At 38.1% G+C, this 25,135-nt stretch overlaps 1 protein-coding gene and 1 long non-coding RNA gene across 4 annotated transcripts; one reads left to right on the forward strand and one right to left on the reverse strand.

The window, feature by feature from the left end:
• Window positions 1-9,426: 9,426 nt before the first annotated feature.
• Window positions 9,427-12,164, reverse strand: LOC136251128 (uncharacterized). 3 transcript variants are annotated; one of them, XR_010698949.1, is made up of 4 exons: window positions 11,887-12,164; window positions 10,435-10,983; window positions 10,227-10,368; window positions 9,427-9,568 (listed from the first exon to the last, which is right to left on the reverse strand). It is a non-coding gene; the product is annotated as an uncharacterized lncRNA (long non-coding RNA). The 3 variants fall into 3 exon arrangements; XR_010698950.1 differs by lacking the exon at window positions 11,887-12,164 and having other exon boundaries at window positions 9,427-10,011; window positions 10,435-11,880; XR_010698948.1 differs by lacking the exon at window positions 11,887-12,164 and having other exon boundaries at window positions 10,435-11,873.
• A 16-nt stretch (window positions 12,165-12,180) lies between these two features.
• On the forward strand, window positions 12,181-20,872 carry LOC136251127 (TNF receptor-associated factor 3-like). The gene is made up of 7 exons (XM_066043506.1): window positions 12,181-12,384; window positions 17,570-17,603; window positions 18,117-18,221; window positions 18,277-18,444; window positions 18,805-18,876; window positions 18,929-19,006; window positions 19,530-20,872. Exons 1-7 carry the CDS (start codon window positions 12,236-12,238, stop codon window positions 20,604-20,606), a joined length of 1,683 nt encoding a protein of 560 aa, XP_065899578.1. The 5' UTR covers window positions 12,181-12,235; the 3' UTR covers window positions 20,607-20,872.
• Window positions 20,873-25,135: the final 4,263 nt, after the last annotated feature.

The following is a 25,135-nucleotide window of genomic DNA, read 5'->3' on the forward strand; positions in this document are numbered from 1 at the left end:
AGTTAGAAGTTTTTGGGTGCTTGTTATGTAGTATCAGACCTTAGTCTTGTCAAATATTGAACAGTGATAGTGGTGTCTTTACCTTGCAATGTCAGATACAATTGTTCAGTCCCAGAAAACATTAAGTGAGCCAGTTTTAGTCCCAAAAAGTACTAAATTTATCCATCCGAGCAAGATAACCTCCTGCTTTTCATCCATAGTCATCATAAGTTTCTAGAGGTGCACTGATACTGATATCGGTATCGATATTGCGATATATCAGTGAAAAGTTGACTTTTAGCAGATATGAGTAGATATTACAGATATGTACTATAATTCTCCAAACCATTCTATAGTTGACTAGTGATTAAAGTGTGAGTCTCAAGTTGCAAAGGTTTTCATAATGGCTAGGGTTCAAGTCCTGATTTGATCACATTTCTTTTTTCTTTTTCACACCTTTTTATCACTACCTTTTCGCAATTCTTTGTTTTTTATATAGGTTTTAGTGACCACCTTTTAAGCTTTTTTAGCTGAATTTTAAAATAGCTTCTTTGTGCAAATCAAACAGAACATGTTTGGAAAATCTTTCATGAGCCTTTTTCCAGTTGTTAAAAGCATTACTCACAAATTGCATCTTCTCCATTTTTAGCAAAGCATAATAAATTCTTTGCTGTGCAGTATCGACACAAAATTCCCTGTGTTTATAGTGGTACATAATGTCAACCACGAGTAAGTAGAATACCAGCTAGATGAAAAATTATGGCATTGTTTTTCTTGTAGCTGTTGACATTTTTTAAGTGTGGATGAATCACTGGGTTGAAATGGAGTCAATGATAATATTCACAACAGTTAGATGAGCATTTTTCTGTTGTCGGGTTAGACATACCAGTAGGAGTTGATGAACTACTTTTAACACTGCTGCTGCTAAGTTGCTGATCAGTACCAAATATACATTGATTGGCAGTGCATCCATCACCTGGAATTGTAATATCACCCCCTACACTAGAGGTATAGGTTCACTATCTATCCTGCCACTGGAAGATTTGCTATAGTAGTGATTTAGAAAAATTTTTTTTGCTTTATATGAATTTTAAATTTTAACATGAAATTTATTGTACTTTCAAAAGTTAATTATGCACTAGCTTGGTATATCATTAATATCACTATAAACTATCACAGGTAACAGATAGCTAGATAAAGGTGTAGATGACACTTTTTTAGCAATATAAGAAATCCCAAGTTCAGCTGCACTCATGCACAGTCTAATAGAGCAGTTGATAACTCATATTTCTGTGGTTGCAATAATATTTGTACCCCAAAATTAATATTTGTCACCAGAAGAATAGCTATGCTATAAAAGTCTGGTGCTGTTGTCCACTCAGTTCCTATTTTGGAGCTAAGCAACCATACTATAAAGTGCATACCTACTACTTTGTATATCCGCTCTGCATTGGGCTTCACAATCAGACAACAGTCGACATAACATACCAACTCAAGGACTGTTCATATACTTTATAAGATGAGGGAAATGATGAAACAGTTACTAACTAACAGATGAAGCACCGCTTGTCTAGAATGGTTTTGTCATGTGACCAGGATGCTAAATTTTTAAGAACATCTTATTTGGGTGATTCCCATAGCCTTGTCCAAGTTGTGGGCCTTAATGTTGATGGAGAGATGTCCTGCAGCAGGTGACATCATCATGAATACCTGCATGGTATAGTGATGACGCACAGCATATAGAGGGAAGTGGTTTGAAGCTTGGAATGAGGGCATTGACCAGCTGCAGCTTTTGCAAAAATCAACCAACACATGTCAACAAAAGAGGTTGAACATATATGTTGTATGTAAAGGGAGGCACTTAGAAGAGAATTAGATAAGGCAAGGCATATAAGTGCATTAGTCGAGCATTAGTGAAAGGGAGAAACCTGCTCATGGGTAAGTAGGTGCAATACAATGTCAATGATGTGAAAGAGTATAATGGGAGTTTGCATTGCACATGTGCACATCAGAGAATCCTGTCCCTCCAGTACATACATCTCAGTCAACATCCTATGCTTTGTGTAACAGAGTAAACAGACACTATAGCTATAGTAGGCCCAGTGATTTTGAAGTGCATGTGGCTATCCTGTGTTTACCATGTAATCCCAGGGGCTAAAAAAGGGGCTAGTTGTGGCCAAAAAGCTAGATGTAAATGACTTTTGGCTAGTTGTAAATGATGATTGGGCTAGTTGTAAAAGTTAGGCTAAAACAGCAAGCTGCACCACAGAAAAGTATAACCTCAAAGTTACATATAATATTATTATGTGCATGCACAGCTTAAATCTCTTTACAGGCAGGGCCGCCCAGAGAAATTAAGGGGCCCAGGGCAAAGAGTTAAAGTGGGGCCCTTCACCCAAGTTGTAAGGTGAAGACCAAAAAAAAAAAAAAAAGGTCACAACCTGCTGGCAATGACAATAACTACCCATCACCAACCATATCTCCTTATCTATAAGCTTGCTATACTGCTCCTCTGAAGAATACTGTGACTGCTCTATTAGAGTATTTAGATCTGACTGCTCTATTAGAGTATATCGATCTTTTAAACAGGTATTCAGGGGGCCCTTCGTGGGGCCTCCTGGGGCCCCTTTCAGGCTGGGGCCCGGGGCAAAATGCCCCAGTTCCCCCCCCCTGTGGGCGGCCCTGTTTACAGGGAATTGGCTAAAAGTACCTCAAGATCCTATCTTGCAATAGCTATTTTGCAAAAAAATTCTCCACTCTACTATATGATTAGACACTGCCTTACAATTCAGCCTATAGTCATAGTTACTTTTATTACAGCCCACAATTAAAATTGTAATCTAGCTAATAAAACAATGGATTATTCTAAAAACTGCTTTCAAACCCTGTAACTATGCTGCCTCAATACGTATAGCCAGATTTCAGTCATTTCTTTCACATTGCTTCCAGATTCAATCTCATCACAGATACATTTCAAAAATTTCCTGGGGCAGAATATATGCCCCCCCTTCTCCATCCATGGAAACTTCATTACACAAGTTCTCTCTTCACTACTTTAGCTATTTAGACAATCAGAACAATAATAATAGAGTACAATATGTATATACATCAAAACATAAACGCAAATTTTGTTTACATGTGTAACAAATCCCGCCCCCGCTCTCAGGTTTGGCTAGTTATAGAAAATAGTTTTTTTAGCCACTGTGTAATCCCCTTAGTATAAAGTAGCTATGATCTTTGGTCTGGTGTCCCCTGTCCACATCAATGCAGCACTGCAGTATATATATATATATATGCGTGTATACTTGTATATAGCTACCCTGGATACATGGAAGTATTCAAGGGCACTTGATCCTGTATCATGCCACTACTGGCCTGGCCCCCTCACTGTTTGGCCCGGTTTGGCCTGCTCCACCACCTCTGCATGGCTATCAGGCCCGTAACCAGGATTTGTCAAAGGGGGGTTCGACTTTGACATGGTAGGCGTTTATGGCAGCAGGGGTCTGGGGGCACAGCCCCCAGCCGCTGACACCACTTTAATATTTGACCTCTCCTAAATGGTCTAAAATTGATAGTACACACTAATGACTCCAAAGAGCAGTTGTAAGTGTATAATTTTGACTATAATCCCTTCAAATCTAACATACTGTATAATTTGAAGTTAATCTCAACTTCAGCCGGTATGTGCAGCAACTGCACATGCTTGGGTTAATTTTAGTAGATACATTGCTTCTATACATTGAAATAATCAACACATGAAGTTATCCATTTACTATCTCCTTATCGGTGTTTTGCTCAGTACTCCTCTACTCAATCAATATAGCTACTATTCCTTTGTGTCACACTTAAGTGACATGAGCTATCTAGGTCACATGTGACTTCTTGGCTGTACTGTATAATGTTGTGGTTTCTTAGGACAGAGACTAAGTAGACTTACAATGCACATAGCTAAATACACAAGGCATTTTTCCAAGGTGGTTCACATATTTGGCCCATATCATAAGTGCAGGGGTCTTAGGGCATACCCCCACACATTTTAAACAATAAAATACTTCAAAATTACATTGATTTATGATTTCTTATTGTATGTTTAGTCCTTTATCAATATTTTTACAGCTACTTTAGCTTGAATTTTCAGAGGGGAGTTTCCAGAACCCCATGCATGCCTGCCCATATACACCCCTGCACATCAGTGAAAGAGCTAGGACTTTGCAAAAATACTCATGCAGATAGTTTTTATTGTGAACTTCCTTGTTATATATAGTTAGCAGGCCAGCACTAAATATTTAACTGAACATCAAGAGCGTTACATGCACACAAGCATTTCTCAGGTATACTAAGCAGTAACTACTATTTGTTACCTAGCAGCTATATAAAACACAGACCTCTTCAGCTACATCAGTACAATTCATTAAGGAGCCACAAATTAATAATTTGGGTTTTCTACACTTTACTAATAATAGTAGCTAATCTGATGATTTTAGCCACAACTATACAAATCTGAAAAATAGGTATAGCACGGTGTCCAGATAAGCACATTATAGAAGAGGTTCAGCTTGGTCTTAATTGTTTGAAAGCTTTAACCATGAATGATTAGAGTATTTGAGTGACTGTATTTAAGTGACTGTTGTATTAGAGTATTTTAGTGAGTGTTCTATTTGAGTATATCGATCATTTTAGCAAATTTCATCTCCACCTAGATCTTAGTTGTGTAGAGGTGGGGCTTAGCTCCAACTTAGTTAACACCTCAGAGCAGCCTTCAGTGCCCTACATATAGCCCCTCTCTACCTTTCGGCTGTCCATGTCTTATACGCCAGCTTAAAATTAAAAAAAAAAATTGGAAGCTAATCCTGGTGGGGGGTTCGTCCGAACCACTCGAACCCCCCCTGGTTACGGGCATGGTTCAATCCATTTCTTCATTTCTTTTGCTATAATTATTACATTTCTTGCTGTTTGTGATGGCACTGTAAAAGATTCTTCTTTCAAAACTGACTCAATTCCACTTTTCACAAATCCGGATCCATTATGCACTTATCAAAGTTTTGCCCCACCTAGCTACCCCCATGCGGGCAAGGAGGGGACATAGGAGGGGATTTGACCGAATTCTAAGTCTAATTCCCCCACCCTGGGGCAAATTTGGAGGTCTAATCCCCCTCCTATGAGGCCACCATCCATCAGATTTCTCAATCTTTTATTACAAGCATAGATCAAAGCCCCCACCCCTGGGGCTGAAATTTTTGTCTAATCCCCTCGTTATGCCTCTCGTTGGGTAGGTGGGGCAAAACTTTGATAGGTGCATTAGCTGTAGATAGAGAGTAAAAAACAATAATATAATGCATGGATATAATTCTCGCAGGAGAATGGACTACTTGAACATTAACTTTTGGTATAAGGTTATCAGCTATGGAAATATGGTTCAATTTGTAGCCAAAATGCAGGCGAAGCTGGCAATTAGTACTATAGTTTGTCACTGCTAATGCGGTAAACCGCACGCCTTAAGCCACACCCTTTACAACGTCAAATAATTTGTTAGCAGACAACAATTAGAACCGAGTTAAGTACTAGTCTGGCGCCGCCCGCCCCTTCGCATAAAGTAAGGGTCTGGAGAAATACAAATACCTAATCATTTCAAAAGGAATTCAATTAGACAGCGCACGTAATGCTTGTTACGTCAGATGATTGCACTTCAATTCGAACAAAAGCATTGTGTTGCCAAGGCGATTTCTGTATGAACGTCATTGGCATGCACTAATTGGCTAGCGCCGAATCTGGGCGCTAGAAATGATTTAGTATCTGTATTTCACCAGACCCTTACTTTTTGCGAAGGGGCGGGCGGCGCCAGACTAGTTAAGTACTTGCACCTGCCATACACTTTCTATATCTGTTAAACCGATAACTAGATGGACCAAAACTTTGTTGAATTTGGTCACTACGCACTGATATGTTTTGTCTGGAATCAATTGCCTATTGATATCTTGGGAATTGCAACCCGTACTGCCTTTCGCCATGCTGCATATAAACACTTCTGTGGCATTTTCTAAGTAATTTATTGTTAATGTTGTATTGCTTTCGTGTATAGGTATTTTGTTGTGTAATGTTGTATTTTGTAGTTATTTTTGTATTCTGGACAGTACCTTGTACAGGCTTACACCTTTAGTACTTGTCCTTCCCGGTCTGTGGTAAATTTATAGTAAATAATAACACGGATAGAAAGCGGTTGCTAGGTAAATACGAGCACGTAACTAAGTGACGCAAGCATAAAAGTACGAAACCATAGTAGTCTTTATCTTTATCCAGTCGAAACGCAAGTGGCAAAATTATGCTTTTTTACGCGTATTTAATTGCACGGCTTTTCCCGCGAAGGAACCAGCGGTAATTGTAGTAAAACACCATCTCTTTTCATACGCTTGTAACTTCCTGCTGTGACGCTACACATAATTATCCAATGGAACACGAAATAACACGTCAGCTGCCTTTCCCACAGTAACCAAACCAGGCAGCTGGAATATGCTAGCAACGAAATAGAGACCGCAGAATGAACCAGGTGAGTATTAACCATAGATACAGTATACCAACAGGGATTGGAAACGGAGACTCGCGCACAAACATATCCGTGTCTCGCATGACGTAAACTTTCATCCGTAACTCAGTAGTAATGGCGAGTGGAATTGTCCGTAGCTTTATAGGTGAGTTTTGTGATCTTCCCGGATGGAGAGTGGTAGAAAGTTTGTTGAAGCAATTTTGCACCATATACGAACGGAGACGCTTTTGACGAATTCAGCGAAGAGCCGGCTAGTGATGTCACTTAAGGAAATATTCGAAAATTTGAGGGAGTACTACAAGTCCACCTCCACAAAGAAAGAGAAATTCTGGTGTGAATTTCACCGTAAAAGACTCCACACGTTGCCTGATATTTGGAAGCGTTTTTGCAAGGGTTTAGAAATCCCATACAGCCAGCTGGTAGCACGGTTAATCCAAAGGCTGCAGCACATGTTGCTGTCAGACCTTCAATTGGCCACTGTAAAGCTTTAATAATAATAAAAATAATAACGACTCCGGTTTCATACAACCCACATGCACCCTTCATGCCAGCTTGTCTACACAACACATTCAACAGAGCTGGTACCAGCTATATATAACACAATTTATAGCTATAGTGACCAACTGATAATGTGCATGCTCATTGCTATAATAGTACAACAAATACTGAATAGCTAACATTAATTTTGCAACACTACACAAGATAACAAAACGTAAAGGAAGAAAAGCAAACAAACAAATATAACCAGTTACCAAGTCACATTCAGCAACAATTATATTCCAGTATATGTATGTGCAGAACAATCCAAGTGTTCAGATAGTGAACTTGAAGCCATGTCGTCAATACATTAACACGGAAGCATCATTTACCAGAAGATATTGGTAGTGAATCTATTTATTTTATTTATTTATATATTATTACTGAGCAGCCAGCACTGCTGATGCGCTCAGGAAAAAAAATCACACATGTACATTACTACAATAATTAGAAACGTTAACTGAGAAAGAGTCAGAGTCATTTAAATCAATTAGGAGTTGTGGCAACGAGTTCCAGTCTTGAGCTGTTCTGGAGAAAAAACTTCTTGGTAAGCTGTAGTAGATGTTGTAGGGAGTATGAAATGGTACTGGTGATATTGCCTGGTTTCTCTGGTCATTGGGAGATAATTGGACGGAATAGATAAGGGAATTTGGTTATGAAGTACTTTGTAAAATGTCTGCAGTCTGGATATCTTGCGTCGAGTTTTAAGTTCAGGCCAGGAGAGATGTTGGAGCATGGAAGTAACTGAACTAGATCTACTGTAATCTTTAAATACCCACCTTGCTGCTCTTCTTTGAATATTTTCAAGTTTATGTACATCACTGTTATAAATAGGGTCCCATTGCTAAATATGCTGCTGCTTTCACTTGTGTAGAACAATTGCTTAGGTTTCTCTTAAGAAAGTTTAATGTTCTGGATGCTTTTCCTGATATTTTGGATACATGAGGTGACCAAGATAAATGTTTGTCCAAGAGTACTCTGAGGTATGTATGTCTATCAGTAATTGTTAAGGTATGGTTGTTCAGATCATAGTTGTGAATGATAGGTGACTGAGATCTGGTGCATCTTATTACAAAACATTTGGATACATTAAACCTAAGTTGCCACCATTCTGATAGTCTGTCAAGATCTTGCTGAAGGATGGAAGCATCATTCGGGGAATCAATTACTCTATAAAACAAGCAGTCGTCAGCAAACAGCCGTAGTGGGGATAAAATACTTCTGGTAATGTCATTAATATACAACAAGAACATCAGAGGACCAAGTACTGTTCCTTGTGGTACCCCTGATGTAACTGTTACTGGGGTTGAGGATTTGCCATTAAGAAGTACACATTGTGTCCGATCAGTTAACCATGTTTTAATCCAGTTATATGTATTGTTCCTAATGCCATATAGTATTGTAATTTCGTAAGTAATCGCTGGTGTGGAACTGTGTCAAAAGCTTTAGCAACATCAAGCAATATGATGTCAACTTGTTTCTGATGGTCTTGAGCTGTGCTTCTCACATCGGTGCACTGTTCTTCTTTGTCCTTATGGTAAACAACTCTCAGATTCTTCAGTGCTAACAGTGGTTATTCAGCAATATTGTGTATAGGTATGGATTCCATCTTTGTACCTCCCATTTCCTGTAGGATTGGTTTCAGAACAATCTAATATTCACGTTACACTCTACTAATGTACTAGTAACCAATGACATGGTATATTGGTACACAAAGTTACTGATGTGTCCTCCAAAATAACACAAGTGTAAATTGTAAAATTATTAAAATGTCCAGTATGGTAACACGAATAGTAATTTCAATAAGCTATTTACGCGGTACTGACGATGTAAACACCAGAAAACATAACACTTTTCTAACTGCTCTTACTGGTAGGCTTGCAAAATAACACAACTGCTAGAAGCACTGCTGGGTTACATTAAGCTTACCACAGAAGTGAGCGTCAATGATTGTTTCAAATCACTCGTGTACTAGAACACGCGCAGGTAATTTCGCCCTCGAGTAGAACAGTAATTAGTCCAATTGTCGCAACGCTTAGGCTGTAATTATTCTACAACGTGCACAAAAGTGGCTTCTAACGAATTCGCGCTGCACTGGTATCTATGGTGACGGTCACTCGCGCTCGAGACACGGATGGTATTTCACGTCTGTTACGTCATATTGAGTTTGTACAGATATCACGTGAGTTACTTCCGTTTCCAATCCCTGTTGGTATACTGTATCTATGTATTAACACAGTGGTTTTGCATGTAGTACAAATTTGTTTCAAGCCATACTAGTGTTGTTAATCCATTTAGTTAGAGAAACAAAGGCTTATGCTTGAAAATAAAGCTTTAAAATGTTGTGCACTTTAGTTGTTGTAGCCAGATTCGTTAATTATTTACAAGACTATTTTAACACATGTTTTTAATCAACAATTTTAAATTTAGTCATCAGGTGGAGACTCCTTGTGCCAGAATTCTGCTATCACTGCTCCTGAGTCAGCTGAAGAGACCTCACAGTGCTGTGTCCTGCGTGGAAACAGAGTTAGTCAAAAATTAAGGTATATCAATGTAGGGACTACTACAGAAAAAGAGTTTTTTAGTAAACACCTTGGTAAACACCTACCCGAAGATAGCAATATTTGTAAAAAACATTGGATAGAAGCAAAACACTACAATGACATTCCCCACTATACCCCAAAATGGAAAAATAGTATACAGACATCTTCTAAATCCTGTATACACCCTGCATGCACCAACAAGTTAAGTGATAAACTCATCAAGCCTGCTTTTGCTAACATAAGTGAACTTGAGGAAATGCTTGGGGTACAGTCATCATCAAGTACTCCATTCCTTCTGTGCCCAAGCTGTTATAGTAAAGTTTTATCGTGAGCTAAATCATCCACAAAACCGCTCCTCTTGTGGAGCTACACCTACACCTGGTCAGAAGCTTTATCGTCACAGTCCCAACCCTGTAGTAGTTTCAAAATACATTACAGATACAACTGGAACTGACACTGTTATATCACCAGATGACTATATTTGTACTAGCTGTTATAACACACACTGCACTATTGCTAAGTCCACAGATTATAAACCAAATTGTAAATGGGTCAGATGAAATGTTACAAAAATCTATCAAGGAATGGGAAGCTACAAAGGAAGATAGCAAAACTGATCATCTTACCAAAGCCATAGTTTCATCTGTGATATATGTAGCCCAGCACTTATTGGTCCAGAAGGCCCTTTTACTTCCATGGGTATGTCAAGTGTTTCTTAATGTTTATGGTATTCAGCCCCCTGAGGACACCAATACTGTTCAAGTTACCCTAGACGTGGGAGATAGCAGTGTGCAATTTACTTCTTGTTGGCTACTACACCAACTAATCACTCACCTTGATGGTTACATGATGTACTAGTGTGTTCACAAGAAACTTGGGACTGTATTGTATCGTCAAGGGGGAGATGTCATAGTTGCATTGTCTTGGGCACTTAGTGCATCACAACCCCCAAATCAGTACTTATCTGAACCTGAAATCCAATGTCAAATACCAGACGTAGACACAACACTAAAGGAAGCAAGCATCATTGTCAATAATTTATTACATGAAGAAATAAAGAAGTCATCTCATTCACAACCATCTCCCAGCTGTGCATTACTTAACATTAACGAAGAGTTAAATAGTATCAATCCTCTATTACTTCAATTTTTAACATCTATAACAACTACAGTTAGAGATAGAGAGACCACCAATGTTACAGAACACAATAAAAAAAATCGATTATATTAGAGATGTGGCTGTAGAAAGAGACAACGAAGCTGTGGACCAGGATGTTTGTGCCAGGGATGCACCAATTTGAATATCCCCAAACCACCACCAGATGATGGTACTGAATCAGAAGAATCTGAAGATGAGCCACAATGTGAAGGTGATGAGTGTGAGCTATATGAAGAGGAGGTTATAACAGAGGATTTATTTTTAGATAGATATGATATTGTATAACAGAAACAACTAATCACATACACTGTGTGTATAATTATTAGCATGACTACCATGTGAGGGATAAGGAATTTAATGCTAACCCCACTTTTGATAAATGTCTGCTTTTGTTGCAAGAACAAACATACAGCTATGGGGATGGCTACAGTGGAACCACTCTATAAGGCCCCTATTCGGTGATTATTAGTTTCTCATCCAGCCTTTCTAATTGTTATGATGCGGGCGGGAGGGTATTACCATTATACCATTATTTTATAATATTAACACACTGATGTACAGACCTTGTCCAAATTGTCTTTCTTTCTTACTACAAACATTTCCTTCACCAGCTGATTCTACTTTTCGTGATCGCCAACTGTTTTTCGACAGTCAACTGAAAGCCTGCTTTGATGAAGTCGATAGAACACAATTGCAACTGGCACTGTAGCAATATGCTAAGGAAAACAACAGTTCTCTTGACGATATATAGCGCATTGTAGCGTTCATCAACAAAAATTATAACAGTTTGGTATCACGTGTTCTTCTGAGCATGCACAGAGTAAATAATGGCTTACCATGCGGTAGCTTAAGGAGGATGCGGGCGGTGGATGAGAAACTAATAATCACCAAATAGGAGCCTAAATAACGGACAATTTGGGAGGCAGAATTCCAGGCCTAAATATGCTGCAATAGGTGTTTTTCTCTTTCAGCGGCAAAACATATATTGACTGGACCAATATCTTTATATTGTCTCCTTTGTTAAGGGAGGTTCCACTGTATTGCAACACCAGTTGCAATAAGCGAGTACAAATTTGTTTCATAGCAGTAAACGCCTTCATACAGCTTCTAAACATACTACATACAAACCTTTTCACTTTCATAGACTTGGATTTTGTGCACTCTTCTTACTTTATCCACAGCAAAGCGAAATCGGGAGCAGTTAAATTCCTGTTCAATTCTACCAAGGAAACATTTCCAACTTGCACGATTCATGATTAAAAAAACTGCATAGCTATCTTCATAAATCATCTCTTGAAGTGTTTTTGTTCGAAAACAAGCCAGAAGCTCAGTAGTTGAAAGGCATTTTTCTCATCCGCGTGGCACGTCTCGAACGCCATTTTAGACTTCTCGTAAATTGCGCGTGCAATTAAAAACTTCCGTTTTTTGACGGTTGCGTCCCGACTGTATCAATCAAGAAGAAGAAAAGAAAAACGCGATGCCTGGACATAAGGTCTGTTTACAAGGAGGAGGAGAAGTTCGTGATGGACTAAAGTGTACGTATTGTCGACTGGTACTGAAGGATCCGATACAAACCAGTGATACAGGACGGCGATATTGTCAAGAGTGTTTCAAAGATGCTGCAAGGTGCGTGTTACCGAATGTGTGAAATATTTTATTGGACACAGCAACACCACGAACAGTGTAAAACAGCCAGGATAGCTATAGCATTAACAGCTAGCTAAATGGTCTCAAATGCAATACATTTCTATTGAGATAGGATGTCTGGGTCACTTTATGCCAGAAACACTTGCTCAAATGACTACTGCTTGTTGTGTGTCGAAGAAAACTGTATGGTAACTGTTTGAGCAGGCTGCTTGTATTGCCATCTCCTGCTCTTACAGAATTTTCAATTCTAGAGCTTCCCCGGAGTGGACCTCTTGACCTGAACTTTGTTACTGTGTAGTTAATTTTTTACTGTAAGTTAAGTAATGTAAGTCTTGCCAGGGCTCCTACACTGATCACTCTTTGACTATCAGTGCATGGTAAATTTCTTGTTTCTTGGACCCGAACGACCCATAAAATTTGTAAATGAAATGTTTTTGTTCATTTTTGAAGATCACGTGTTCGATCGCGTGAGTTTGTGGCGTCAATGTATTGTTGGCCATCCATATCTGCTATGCTTGGGGCAAGCTTAGAAGAGTTGTAAAAGCAGACTTTGGGTGGACGTTTGGTCATTTAGATGTACTAACCATAACTAACGAACACGATCAAACGCTATAGTTACACGTGTTGCCATAACTTCAGTTTATTACTACCTATTATTATTTTATTTGTAGCTAGCTACCTACTGACCCACTTTTCAACTAGTTTCAGTCCAAGAAACAAAAGATTTAGTTGAAGTGGCCTAACCCTGAGTCTAGGCTTCTGTTTGTATACTATATATCGTCTTAATAATCAATAAGATGTTTGTCATCGCTCTGGGTCAGTATAGCAATTTCATTTCAAATCAATTACAAAATTCTAAGTCTTTGGTATAGTAAGGAACATAAAGGTAAAATATCACCCAAAACCAGCTCACTTTTCAGCTTGGCAGGCAAAACCAGCACAAAAATGCCTTCAGAACAATCCCAAACCCTTCCACCAAGTTTCTATTTATTTTTATTGAATAATCTACTAACTGACTACCCGTTGCCTTCATAACTTACTACAGTGGAACCTCTCTATTACGGACATTTTGGGTTCCAGAATTTTTGGCCTTTATTTTGCTGTAATATAGAGGTTTTCCCCTTTCAGAGGTAAAAAAAATGTATTAACCAGACCTGTTGGGACCAAAATTTTTGTCCTTATTATGGAGACTTTTTCTATTGTGTCCTAAATTCAGGGAGTTGTTAAGAGAGGTTCTACTGTATGAGGCACTTTTGCACTGGTCCTTACACTGCATAACACTGGAACACAGCTGAAAGTGAATGGGAATGGCCACATCACTTTTCAGTAATTGATGGTCAGGCACACATACAGTCCTCAAATTTTATTAGTCTCACCAGCCATATATATATATGTATATATATATATATATTTTTTCCCAGTTTTGTTATTTGGGGGAGTACCGACCATAATTGAGCCTCAAACCTTACACAATACACTTTATCATACCTGTGGGTAGAATAATGATATTCATGGTGCATTAGCAGGTCATTTAATTAACAGTGGTTACTAGACTGCCTTTTATAATGTGTCCCTTTGATGTGATACACCTGCTGCAATATACTAGAATTCAGTATCCAGCTAGTCTCTCAACATAGACCATGTTTTTTTTTTCATTTGGTATAGAAAAAAGACGACCAAATAAACAACCCTTTTGGCCAAATGACCAAACCCTTTCTGACCAAATGCAAAAGAAAACATTTAGTCTGTGTTGATGAGACTTCAGTCATGGTCCTATTAACAGCCTATATATGGCTACAGGTATAGATGACCTTGTTTTATTTTTATTGCCATTTGTTTCTATGATTCCAATTCCAATGTAAAATTTCTAATTAATTTTTCTTTACGCTTGCTTTTATTTGTAAATGTAATTGTGTGTGTTGAGTATTGATGGGTCTGTTAGTCTGATTGAAGAAGTCAATCATTATGTATATGGATGTTATTGAAGGCTATAGGTATGGGATACCAAAGTGGACAAAATGCCTAATAATATATGAAGACAAAAAAAATTTATTAACCCTTAAACTCGCATAATCCAGAAAACTGGATTTACACTTAATAAATATGCATGCTTTGCACAAAGTGCTGTAACTTTCGAAGCATCCATCCTACGGCTATGCAATTTATGTCATTCTACCCGTGATGTAGCAAGGATCAAAATGATACCTAGAGTTTTACCCTAACGCTAAATGATGAAGCCAAAACTAGCCGTGAAAATAACTTTTCAGTAAGGAAACACGCAAACCGTTTTCATACCTTATAAGATGGTCAATAACTCGATGGTAGTTGATCCTATCGCTTTGCAACAACTTTCATTCAACTCTTCGTGAAATTCTGCATCAGGCCATATATGACTCACATAAGTAAACCCACAATCGAAATTAAACACGTGGGCAAGAATTTAGAAACGCAGAGACGTGACTCATCACTGTTCACCACTTCATAACAAGTAAGCCACTATAGTTACAGTGTTCATTTCACCTTCTCCAAGTAGCCCAGTAAACATACTTTTAATCTATGTGTATTTGTAGGCTGTAAGAATTAAGTTACCCTACCTAGTGTTAGAGGTGTACCGATATGGGTTTTTGGCATGTACCGATATCCGATATTGGTGCCACCAAAAGAGGCCGATAACCGATAGTCGATCCGATATTTGCATTATAGTTAAAAGTGTACATTTACCTACCCTACAACATGTGCATGTATTCATTGCTATACTCTGCCTGTGGTGGTACACAGCTTGGGTTTCTATTGTGCAATCCAGACAATTAGGCACCCACAAACATTTTTATGTATACACCCATGAAGCCTTATACGGATATTTCTGCATTCTAAGTAATAGTTAGACACTCGCAATAGGTGTCTTCGAGGATTTAAAAACCATCGGTGACGTCAATAATTACCTTGGCTGCGCCTCGGTAATTATTGACGTCACCGATCGGCGCCTCGGTAATTATTGACGTCACCGATGGTTTTTAAATCCTCGAAGACGCCTATTGTGAGTGTCTAAGTGTTTTAGACAATGGCGTAGAAGCAGTGAATTAGTATAGAGAGTTCCCATTGTAAACACCTAGGATATTTCAGCAAGCAAAAGATGTGAGGTCGCGCAAGCCATGAAGCGCGAATAACTGAAGGTTTGTAAAGTCGATAAAAAGTATGTTTGAAGCATTATAGATACGTGTGAATGGCAGCGAATGGGAATAGCCAGTGCTGTCTTGGTCTACAGAGCGTGCTTTAATATGGCGAAGGCCACAAACTGAATTAATGGCTTGTACCACAATGGTCTATAAATCCACTGAGCTACCCACGATAACAGCGTACCTGAGTGTAATTTCTTTGTAATAATCTGCTCGCAATCGCTTGGTGTTTACTGATGTGCGAAATACTAATTGTCCACAAAAGGCTAATTGCATTACCGTGGGCCACATTGTGGTTGTAAACAACTGTCCGGTGTCTGACACCTGATACCAGGTTTCTTCGCAAATAAGAGACCTCCACACATTAAACGAAACGCTGCATGCCATTGTCTAATGGTTTGTGAGAAAGCTGGTACTGTGACAGCAAGTTTCCTTGGTTATCCTGTGACCCTTCTTTTTATTACAAGGTAGCTACTCTATAACTGCTTCATTTATAAAGACTGTGTCTGTGATAAGCTTTCCAGCAACAGGCAGTAGAATCGTGTGTATTTATATGGCTTCTCGTAGCGTAGCGCTTGTTTCAGAGTGAACAATAAGCCACTGGCACTAAAGAGCCACATGAATAATGTAGAAAACCAATGCACAATCCGTTTATGTACAAACTATTGCTAGTGTATAAATATCGGTAGCGATATCGGTCCTCCTGCTGTTCTGTACCGATACCGATATTGGTAAAAATTGCCATATTGGTGGCCGATATTATAGCCGATCCGATTATTGGTACACCTCTACCTAATGTCGCCATGCATGCCCATATTGTGTAAACACGCATTTCCGAAAAGTTTTCTGCGGGTTTAAGGGTTAAAATCAAGGATACGTTGTCTCAATTTTGAGTTGTGCACATGTCAAACTAAAACAACATGTGCACAACTGAAATTGAGAGATATCACCAGGATTTTTTTGAACGGGGTTCAGATTTAAAGTGGAATGTTTTAAGGGGAAGGCCTGGGTGCTTCTCCTAGACCATGTTTGAGCAAAAATGATGCATACACAAAACGTGCCATTAGGCAGTAACATTAAAAGGTGCTGTTTGTGCATCTAACTAGCTAAAACCTACATACTGCTGTTTATGCAGCTTATAGAAACTATAAACCTATTATAAAACTAACTAATCTTCACATACTGACAGCCAACTTCAATTTCCTAGCACATGGAAGCCCTCCACACTCGAATCCCTTAGTTGGCAATACTTCTTTCCAGCTATACATTATTCTCGGCTGGTCCTCCTGTTGATAGTCAATAACTTCAGACTTGGCTTGTACTCCAATAAGTTCGAGACATCACGCGCCCACAACATGTAACAAATAAACAAACCATTCATCAGGTAAATATGCATCAACAATTCACAGTTTGTGACACATGTATAACACAACCACTCAAGTTTAGCAGCTGCTGCTTTGTAATATGTCTCAACCAACCATTGAACAGTCCTTCGCACTCACACCATTTCAACCATGCATTACGTGCGAAATTGATCACATGATGCAATAGACATGATTTGCAATGGTTCAGCATTAATGTGATGTGACCCTCAAGAGTAGTACAGACGAGCGCCAGTGGGGGCAAATAGCTACTGGAGAGCTCCAGGGCTATAAGATTTGGTGTGATTTTTAATTTTACAACATTCTGCCTCTGAAAGGGGGGTTCGTCCGAACCATCCGAGCCCCCACTGCCTACGCCCTTGAATACATCCTTGATTTCAATATTTATTTGTCTTCATGCAGTGTTTGGCTTTTTGTCCACTTTGGCAGGAAGAAAGCAGTGAGCTCAGGGCCTAGCTATCTTCTATCTTGACAGTGTTGCTATCATCAAGCCATGCATCATAGGATTAGGTCATAGTTTACATTCTTTTGTTAATAATGGTCAAGTATTGGTGTAGTGTGGTCAGTACTATAATCACATTATTGTATCTCTTGCTACCTTTATAGAAATTCTTCCAGTGAAGTGGCAACAAATGAAAAAGTGAGTTTGTCATACATATATGTATGTGATAAATTATGGGGTTGGCTGTAATCTGAGCTGTATGGTCTCCATAGCATGTCACTTTTTAACTGGTTCACAATAGAGGATATGCGCCTTCTATTATTTGAACAAAAAATGGTCAATATAAGTGGATTAGTGGTGTGCTTGAGAATTTTAGACAGTGAATGACTATTGTAAATCCCATACAAAAGTACGAGTAGTAAATGCGGCTTGGATTATAACTCGCTGAACTATGGATGAGATCCTCTTTCAATTACTCTGCTATACATGTAAACTGGTATATTTTCTGTGATTTGTACTTTCTATGTGTGCCTGCAACATACATTTGCTCACTGTCGTGATGTGTGAAAACATCACGTCTTTATTTAGAATGTTTTTTGGTCGCATATCCTCTACTGACACATTATTACCTGGGCGACGTATAACACAGCTTTTAGATGAGCCCTTATTTTTATCACATATATTTTTATGATATTAAGCTTACTTCATTAGCCACGGCCTGATCATGCTACCAAGAGAGAAATCAATAGATTACTAGTGAAGTGTCACAACCATGAAATGGGATGTGAATGGAAGGGATTGTTTAAAGATCTCATTGTGAGTTGGTTCACTTTCTGTCAACAGATAGCCTTACACAATTCCACTATTACAGGATCAACACTTGTCAAGTTGTCAGTACATCACAGTGGAGTGTAGGACCACTGGATGTGGTGATAGAGTATTACTGTCTAAACTAGAAGATCACTTGAAGAATAAATGTCTACAACGACTAGTGGAGTGTAAGGATTGTGGAACAACACTACACTTTAAGGATTTGGAGGTATGTATATAAGATCCCTTAATATATGCTATTTTAAGTTAGCTGTTTAGATAGAGTGTGTTTTCATGATTAATGTTGGTTCTGTGCTGTATGTAAGTGGCATCACGCCAAACCTTGCTTTGTAATTATGTAATCTGCAAATTTATCAATCTTTGATAAGCTCCTTAAGTTGATGTTTAGATCTATGATTTTTTGATTTTCATTAACATTTAATTCTTCAAAGCTCAGACAAAGTGTGGATTCATCAACTTTTCCTTCCATCAAACTTTTCTATTGTATAGTAAGCTGCTGATGAAGTAACTATGCATGAGTGTATGAGCAGATGTTTTGTTTTCATTATAAAAGATGTATATTCTGTAGGAACATGGAGACAATTGTCCTAATGCTCTGAGAAAGTGTAATCAATGTCAACAGGAGATGCTAGCAATTAAGGTAATATTATGCCTAAGTACTGTTGTATTGATATTATTTTTGTACTATTTAGCTTATTGATCATCGGATGAGGGAGTGTACATGGATCAAGTGCCCTTGTAGTAATTCTGACAAAGAAGTATTATTTGAGGTAAGTGTGTGGAAAACCATCTCATTACAATGAGTCCATGTGCACACTATAGCTATGACCTTTAATTGTAATAATTTATGTTGCTGCTTACATACATAGCAAAATAGACTTAGTAGACTTTGTAGTATGGCTAGATGTGTGGTTATAGATCACTTGTAATCAGGATAATAGTAATGGATCTAATTCTTTCTCATGAGGTTGCCAATTTGTAGACATGCAGTACATATACAGGAATAAGAGAATGAAGAGTGAAACAGTACACCTGGCAAACCTGTAATCAACCATTTTGGGTGATGCTGCATGTTGTTTTTGAACAAGAGTCTTGTGTGTACCCAGAAAATGGTTTGAATGATTTTGCTGTGTGATTAGCAGGAAACTTTGTGTGATTAGCAGGAAACTTTGTGTGATTAGCAGGAAACTTTGTAGTTAGGTGGTAAAACAATCCTGTATACCATTGGTAGATTGGTTTTGACTTCTGTTCATAAACCTGGTTACATAAATGGGCAATTTTTATTTGCATTAGGCTAACAGCAAGGAGTATTCTGAACACCTGCAAGATGCTGCCAAGTTAGCCAGTCACCTACAACCATTACTGGTCCAGTTCTCCAAGATGAGTCAGTCAGTAGAGAAGATGACCAATGATTACCAACTGGTCACCAGTAGAATTGAACTACTAGAGACTAAGTGTGATGATCTGGAGAGGAAGAATGAAGAGCTGCAGAAGGACAACAATGAGTTATGCAAGACAATCACAACATTGACAACAAGGGTGGAAGAAAAGGAACACAAATCAGAAGAAGTGGCTAAGTTACGTGTTACTGATGACAGACTTTCTACTTTGGAACAAAATCATGGCAAGTTGTTCAGTGAGGTTATCACTTTCAAGAAATCCATGGCTCAAAGCTCTGCTCAAATTGAAGTGTTCAGTGGTGAAATTGAGAAAATGAAACAAGATTATTCATCACATGCATCAAAGATCAGTGAGATGGTCCCACACAACGACAACAACTCTTATCCACTGGATTATATCAAACAAGTTGAAGAGAAGACATTGGAAGTTGAGCGTACTCTAAACATCCTCAGTGTCCATCATTCAGAATTAGAGTTACAATTACAAGCATCTCTTGCCAGTACACACAATGGAGCTTTTCTATGGCGTATACCAGACATGAGGAGGAGAATTCATGATGCTAAAATTGGTCGAATCACCAGCATCTACTCCCCACCATTCTACACAGGAAGAAATGGTCACAAGATGTGCATCAGAGCTTATCTTAATGGTGATGGCACTGGAGAAGGAACACATCTTTCAATTTTCTTTGTTTTGATGAGGGGTGAGTATGATCCATTACTTCAGTGGCCATTTGAGCACAAAGTGAGCTTGATTCTTGTTGATCAGGATCAAAAGAAGCATTTGGTGCAGACTTTTAAACCCAATGTACAATCAAGCAGTTTCCAGAAGCCAAAATCAGATATGAATGTTGCCAGTGGTTGCCCGGAATTTGCCAAGTTATCGATTCTTGATAACCCAAGTTATGTCAAAGATGATGTGATGTATATTAAAGCTGTTGTGGACACTTCAAAAATACTGCATCCATAAATAATATCCATACCCAGCGGAGCTTATCAGTGGTGATACCCATGCATTGCATGGCATTAGCTTCCACACTTTTATTGTAATATATAGCTTTGATTCACATGTAAATAATCAACAAGATCTGCATGTGCTCCACTGATTAAACCTTTTTAGATACAAACAAATCATGTAAATTTGTTATTACAATTTTAGGCCCACATTATCACGCAGAAACTTTCAAGTTATGATATCCACACATGTATGTATGGTTGTCATAATTTTACACATAATACATATGACTACAGGCTTTACATTTTTTCATGCATGAGCATATGAAAACCAGGCACTGCTACAAACACATAAAATTCTGAATCTCAAAGATATAAAATGGTTTACAAGAATCAACTAAGGGGTGGTCCACAATTTTCTGCTTTTTTGCGAGCGTACAAACCGTACGCTAGGGGGGAGGGGGTAAAATCGCATATACGTTTTTTAAAAATGTCGATCGCGTGAGTTGGTGAATGTAGTGATAAGGTTCTAGTAGTAAACCTCTACTGTTACTTATTCATTGTCCAATTATAAACAGTGGACTAAAGCGAGCTGATGCTGTTAATGCATGGGCCCAAGCCAAGTGTAGCTAGGGTTAGCTACCAATGAAAAGCTTTAGATGGTCATCAGTGTGATAATACGTACTACAGGCTTTATATACTTTTATAACAGCACTTACCTTTCTTTCTCTTTAGTCTTAGCTTAGCAATTAGCTAACACTGATAAACGGTTACAACTGAATAGCTTGTAGCTACACTGCTTGTTGCTTTTGTTTTCTACCTGCAGAAGGTGTTGTTGTGGGTTTAGGAATACTGTTGGGTATGGGAGGCTGGATTATGTGGGTACTAATTTGTTTACACTACATAGTTGTGGTAGTTGTGGGTTGCCTATAGAGAAAACCTGTCTCTGCAGAGTGTACCACATCTCCTGATTCCAGTCCACCTCAGACTATGGTGAATACCCAACAAACTAGTACTACTGTTGCTGCTACCAGTGTTGGGATGGTTTTGTATGAACATGTTGAAGATAGCCAAGAACTGTTTCTATGATGTGTGTGTACACATTTGCAAATGTGCATCAGGTACTAATGCCTGCTGTGTGTAGGAATGTTTCTTTCAGGGTATCAGCTTCAAAAGCATCAAAATGATCAGATGCCTAAAAGACAAAACAAATACCCATGTGTTTGTTCTGCTATACATCCATGTGTCAACATTTATACAGTACGCTTTGGGCTTGGGGGGAGGGGGTTAGAAAAAAGAGTACTCTTTGTACGCTTGCAAAAAAGCAGAAAATTGTGGACCACCCCTAAAATACTAGTTTTTCGGATAGTCTAACCTGTAACATGTAGATCTGCTAACAAAATATATAGCTCCTTGTTTTATTTTTAAGGTTAACCTTCAAACTCATCTAAAAGACTGCACCCTGCTGGAGTTTTCAACCATTCACTGGTCACAATGTAATGCACTCAAAAATCAGTCAAGCTGTGAAAAAATGGTGCGGCTTTAAAAAGCCTGGGTGGAAAAAGTTGTGAAATCAAAACTGGCAGCCAAGAAATGGCTGCAATAATGTTAATGCTAATAAATTTTAACAATGCTGACACAGAAATTATTAGCATTAGCATCATTGCAGCCATTTCTTGGCTGCCAGTTTTGATTTCACAACATTTTCCACCCAGTCTTTTTAAGGCCACACCTTTTGCAAGGATGAGTTCAAAAATTACTGTACAACTAAAGTGATTGTTTTATTTAAATGAAACACTTAGCCTTATAAAGCATGCATAATTGTTTTATTTTTACACAAGCATATTTTCTCAAGCACCGCTAGCTAAATAATTAGAGTCACCCCAAGGATGGCAGAGTAGGTCACAATCAAGACTGAGGAGGCCAAGATATCAAAGTATAGTAGAGTTAAAACATTAATGGACATGGATAATATTCTGAAGGCATGCTTCCAGGAAAACGTACCTTTTGATTGTATAATCTCTGAGGTGGCAATTTGTGCTGTTTTAACTGCACATGCACTTGTAGGAAAATATATTCAGTGATTACTTACAGGATATAATGACGGCAAATGGAAAATAGCAGCTGCTTTGCACGTGCATATATGCACTGCATGGGCTGTAAACTTATACAGTTTATAACAATGTCACAACATTCTAATTATTTGTGCTATTGTCCACCATTGTTTGTTTTCCTTAGTTTTGTAGAACTATTTACCCCGGTATTGTTTCTGTTTTTTGTGCCTCAAATAATAATTCTACCTCATGCAGTATTGCTAAATATATAATGCAGATCCCAAACTAATTCAGTGATTATATTATTGCTGCTGTTTTAGGATAGGACGATTACATGTTTTCAGGTAGCTGTGATACATAGACCAAAAAAATTATGTACAAATATTTATGCAACAATGGAAATTTGGGAGAGAAACTCATCCTCTGGAAGTGTCTCATCAAAAATAAAACAACACCGACTTCAGCATCAGGCATGTGATTTGGAATCTGAGTATCGGGCCATCTGTAAAATAAATGCTCTTTGCAACTCTGTGTACGTAGCTAATAGAAAAGTCAGAAATTCCCAATAGAACAGCCATGTACATAGTGATGCCTACTCTGAAGTCCTTGAATATGATTTTATAGCAGCCAGCTAAAGAATGAAAGAAAACTCACTGCATGGCTAGTACAGCAATCAACTGAAATAAAACATCATAGTGTTGGGAACATGTTAATAGCCACTTCTGCTAAGTGTAAGCATAAAGTTCAATTTTATGAGTATGTGTAATAGATTTCTATAGCTTCATGCATAGATCTTCAGCCATGCAACCATAAAACTGTCTGCAGTACAAACCTTTATAGTTGGATGCCACCTATAGGCTTAAATCATTATGCCTTATTAGTAACTATATATAGTCTTATTCATAACAAGTACACAAAAAAATTTGGAATTTTCAACTAGAGTAGGGACCATATCATATTGATAAAAAGTACTGAAACAAGCTGGAGTAGTGCACGATATTAAATCACAGTAAAACAATAAGAAGTGTTATATCCCTACTGTGCATTTCCATTATGGTATCTTGGAATATAACACTTCTTATTGTTTTACTGTGATTTAATATCATGCACTACTCCAGCTTGTTTCAGTACTTTTTATTGATGTGCTATGGTCCCTACTCTAGTTGAAAATTCCAAATTTTTTGTGTACTTGTTTGTTAACTTATTTTAGTAAATAATTATTATGACTGCCCCAGCTATATCAATTGTGACCGGATTTGCAAAAAGGTACCTTTTTCACACATTTTACATGTCAGCAAACAAGATTTTATAACAGATGACTCCTTACTCTGATTACATTACGTTTTGTATCATAATGTAGCCAGATAATGTAGCTTTACTTATTGAAAATTTTAGGCAATTATATGCAATTGTAAAAAAGTTATGAAGTTTCAAAGTTCAAAAAATAGGTCAAATTTTGTGTGTGAAAAAGGTACCTTTTCGCAAATCCGGTCACAATTATCGTCTGAAAAGTATCCATTACGTTTCGTGGTCGGCTACATTCAACCCGTTACCAGCAATACGAATCAAGAACTGTTCGAATAGATACGGATGATTTCCATTTCAAAGGGAAGCCATCACGTGCTACTGCCAAATCGACACTATTCGCTGTCAGCAAAGATGAAAAGGAGGACACTGGTAAGTCCATGAAGAATGCATTGTATGTACTGCAGTATGCTAAAAGGCACCTCTCAGGATGAAGTGATGTCAAACAGTGAAAAAATCAAACCTGTAGCTGTAGCTGTTATCGAGTTACACTTATCTGGAAGGCATCAGTCAGTTACTTACTCAGTCAGTAGAAAATTCCGTTAAATAAATTTTTTAAAATTCCGTAGCAAATCGTTGAAAGTGTTTCAGGTTGATCTGAAAGCTTGTTTGGGCTTAGTTTTACCTAACCAATACTGCCTCATCGTTGTCTGGGAAAATTGAGGCTGGTGATGTTATTTTGTGGGCCACGCCTACTCCTTTGTGGTCCCTACTATACAGTACTATCGTACTGTATGATGGTTCATGCCTCAGCAGTACTAGTCATTTTGTATGTCAGACTTGATACACTTGCTTTTTCTTCCTTATTATAAATGTCTTATAATAGTTCAGCTGTCATATCACAAAGTCTGTTTGTTGAGCTGGCTGTGTCACCTACAATGATCCTTTTTTCACTGAATATGCTATTTCCCTGTCTAGGCTTGTTACAATACACAATAGAATGTCCGAAAGAAACATATGGAACAGTATAGTTTCTTGTCTGCTTCATAGTGTCAAGCAAACTGACAGGGATTTTCATCTGCCAATATATATTAGCATTTTTGAACAAGTCAATAGTTGATAGATTTCTTTAGCAATTATTGTTTATACTTTCATTATTTAGTACTACCAAACATTCCATAACTACTGAATGATGATAATATTGTATATTAAAATTGTACAAACCAAGTAATAGTTATATTGAATG

This window comes from Dysidea avara, chromosome 3, assembly GCF_963678975.1.
Source record: "Dysidea avara chromosome 3, odDysAvar1.4, whole genome shotgun sequence".
NCBI classification, from domain to species: Eukaryota; Metazoa; Porifera; class Demospongiae; order Dictyoceratida; family Dysideidae; genus Dysidea; species Dysidea avara.

What these genes read in the sequence shown, in the direction of transcription:
- LOC136251127 (XM_066043506.1), top strand. Translation starts at nt 12,236, where the DNA reads ATGCCTGGACATAAGGTCTGTTTACAAGGAGGAGGAGAAGTTCGTGAT. An exon ending in TGTTTCAAAGATGCTGCAAG is followed by an intron (nt 12,385 to 17,569) that starts GTGCGTGTTACC and finishes CTACCTTTATAG; the next exon opens with AAATTCTTCCAGTGAAGTGG. An exon ending in GATTGTTTAAAGATCTCATT is followed by an intron (nt 18,222 to 18,276) that starts GTGAGTTGGTTC and finishes CCACTATTACAG; the next exon opens with GATCAACACTTGTCAAGTTG.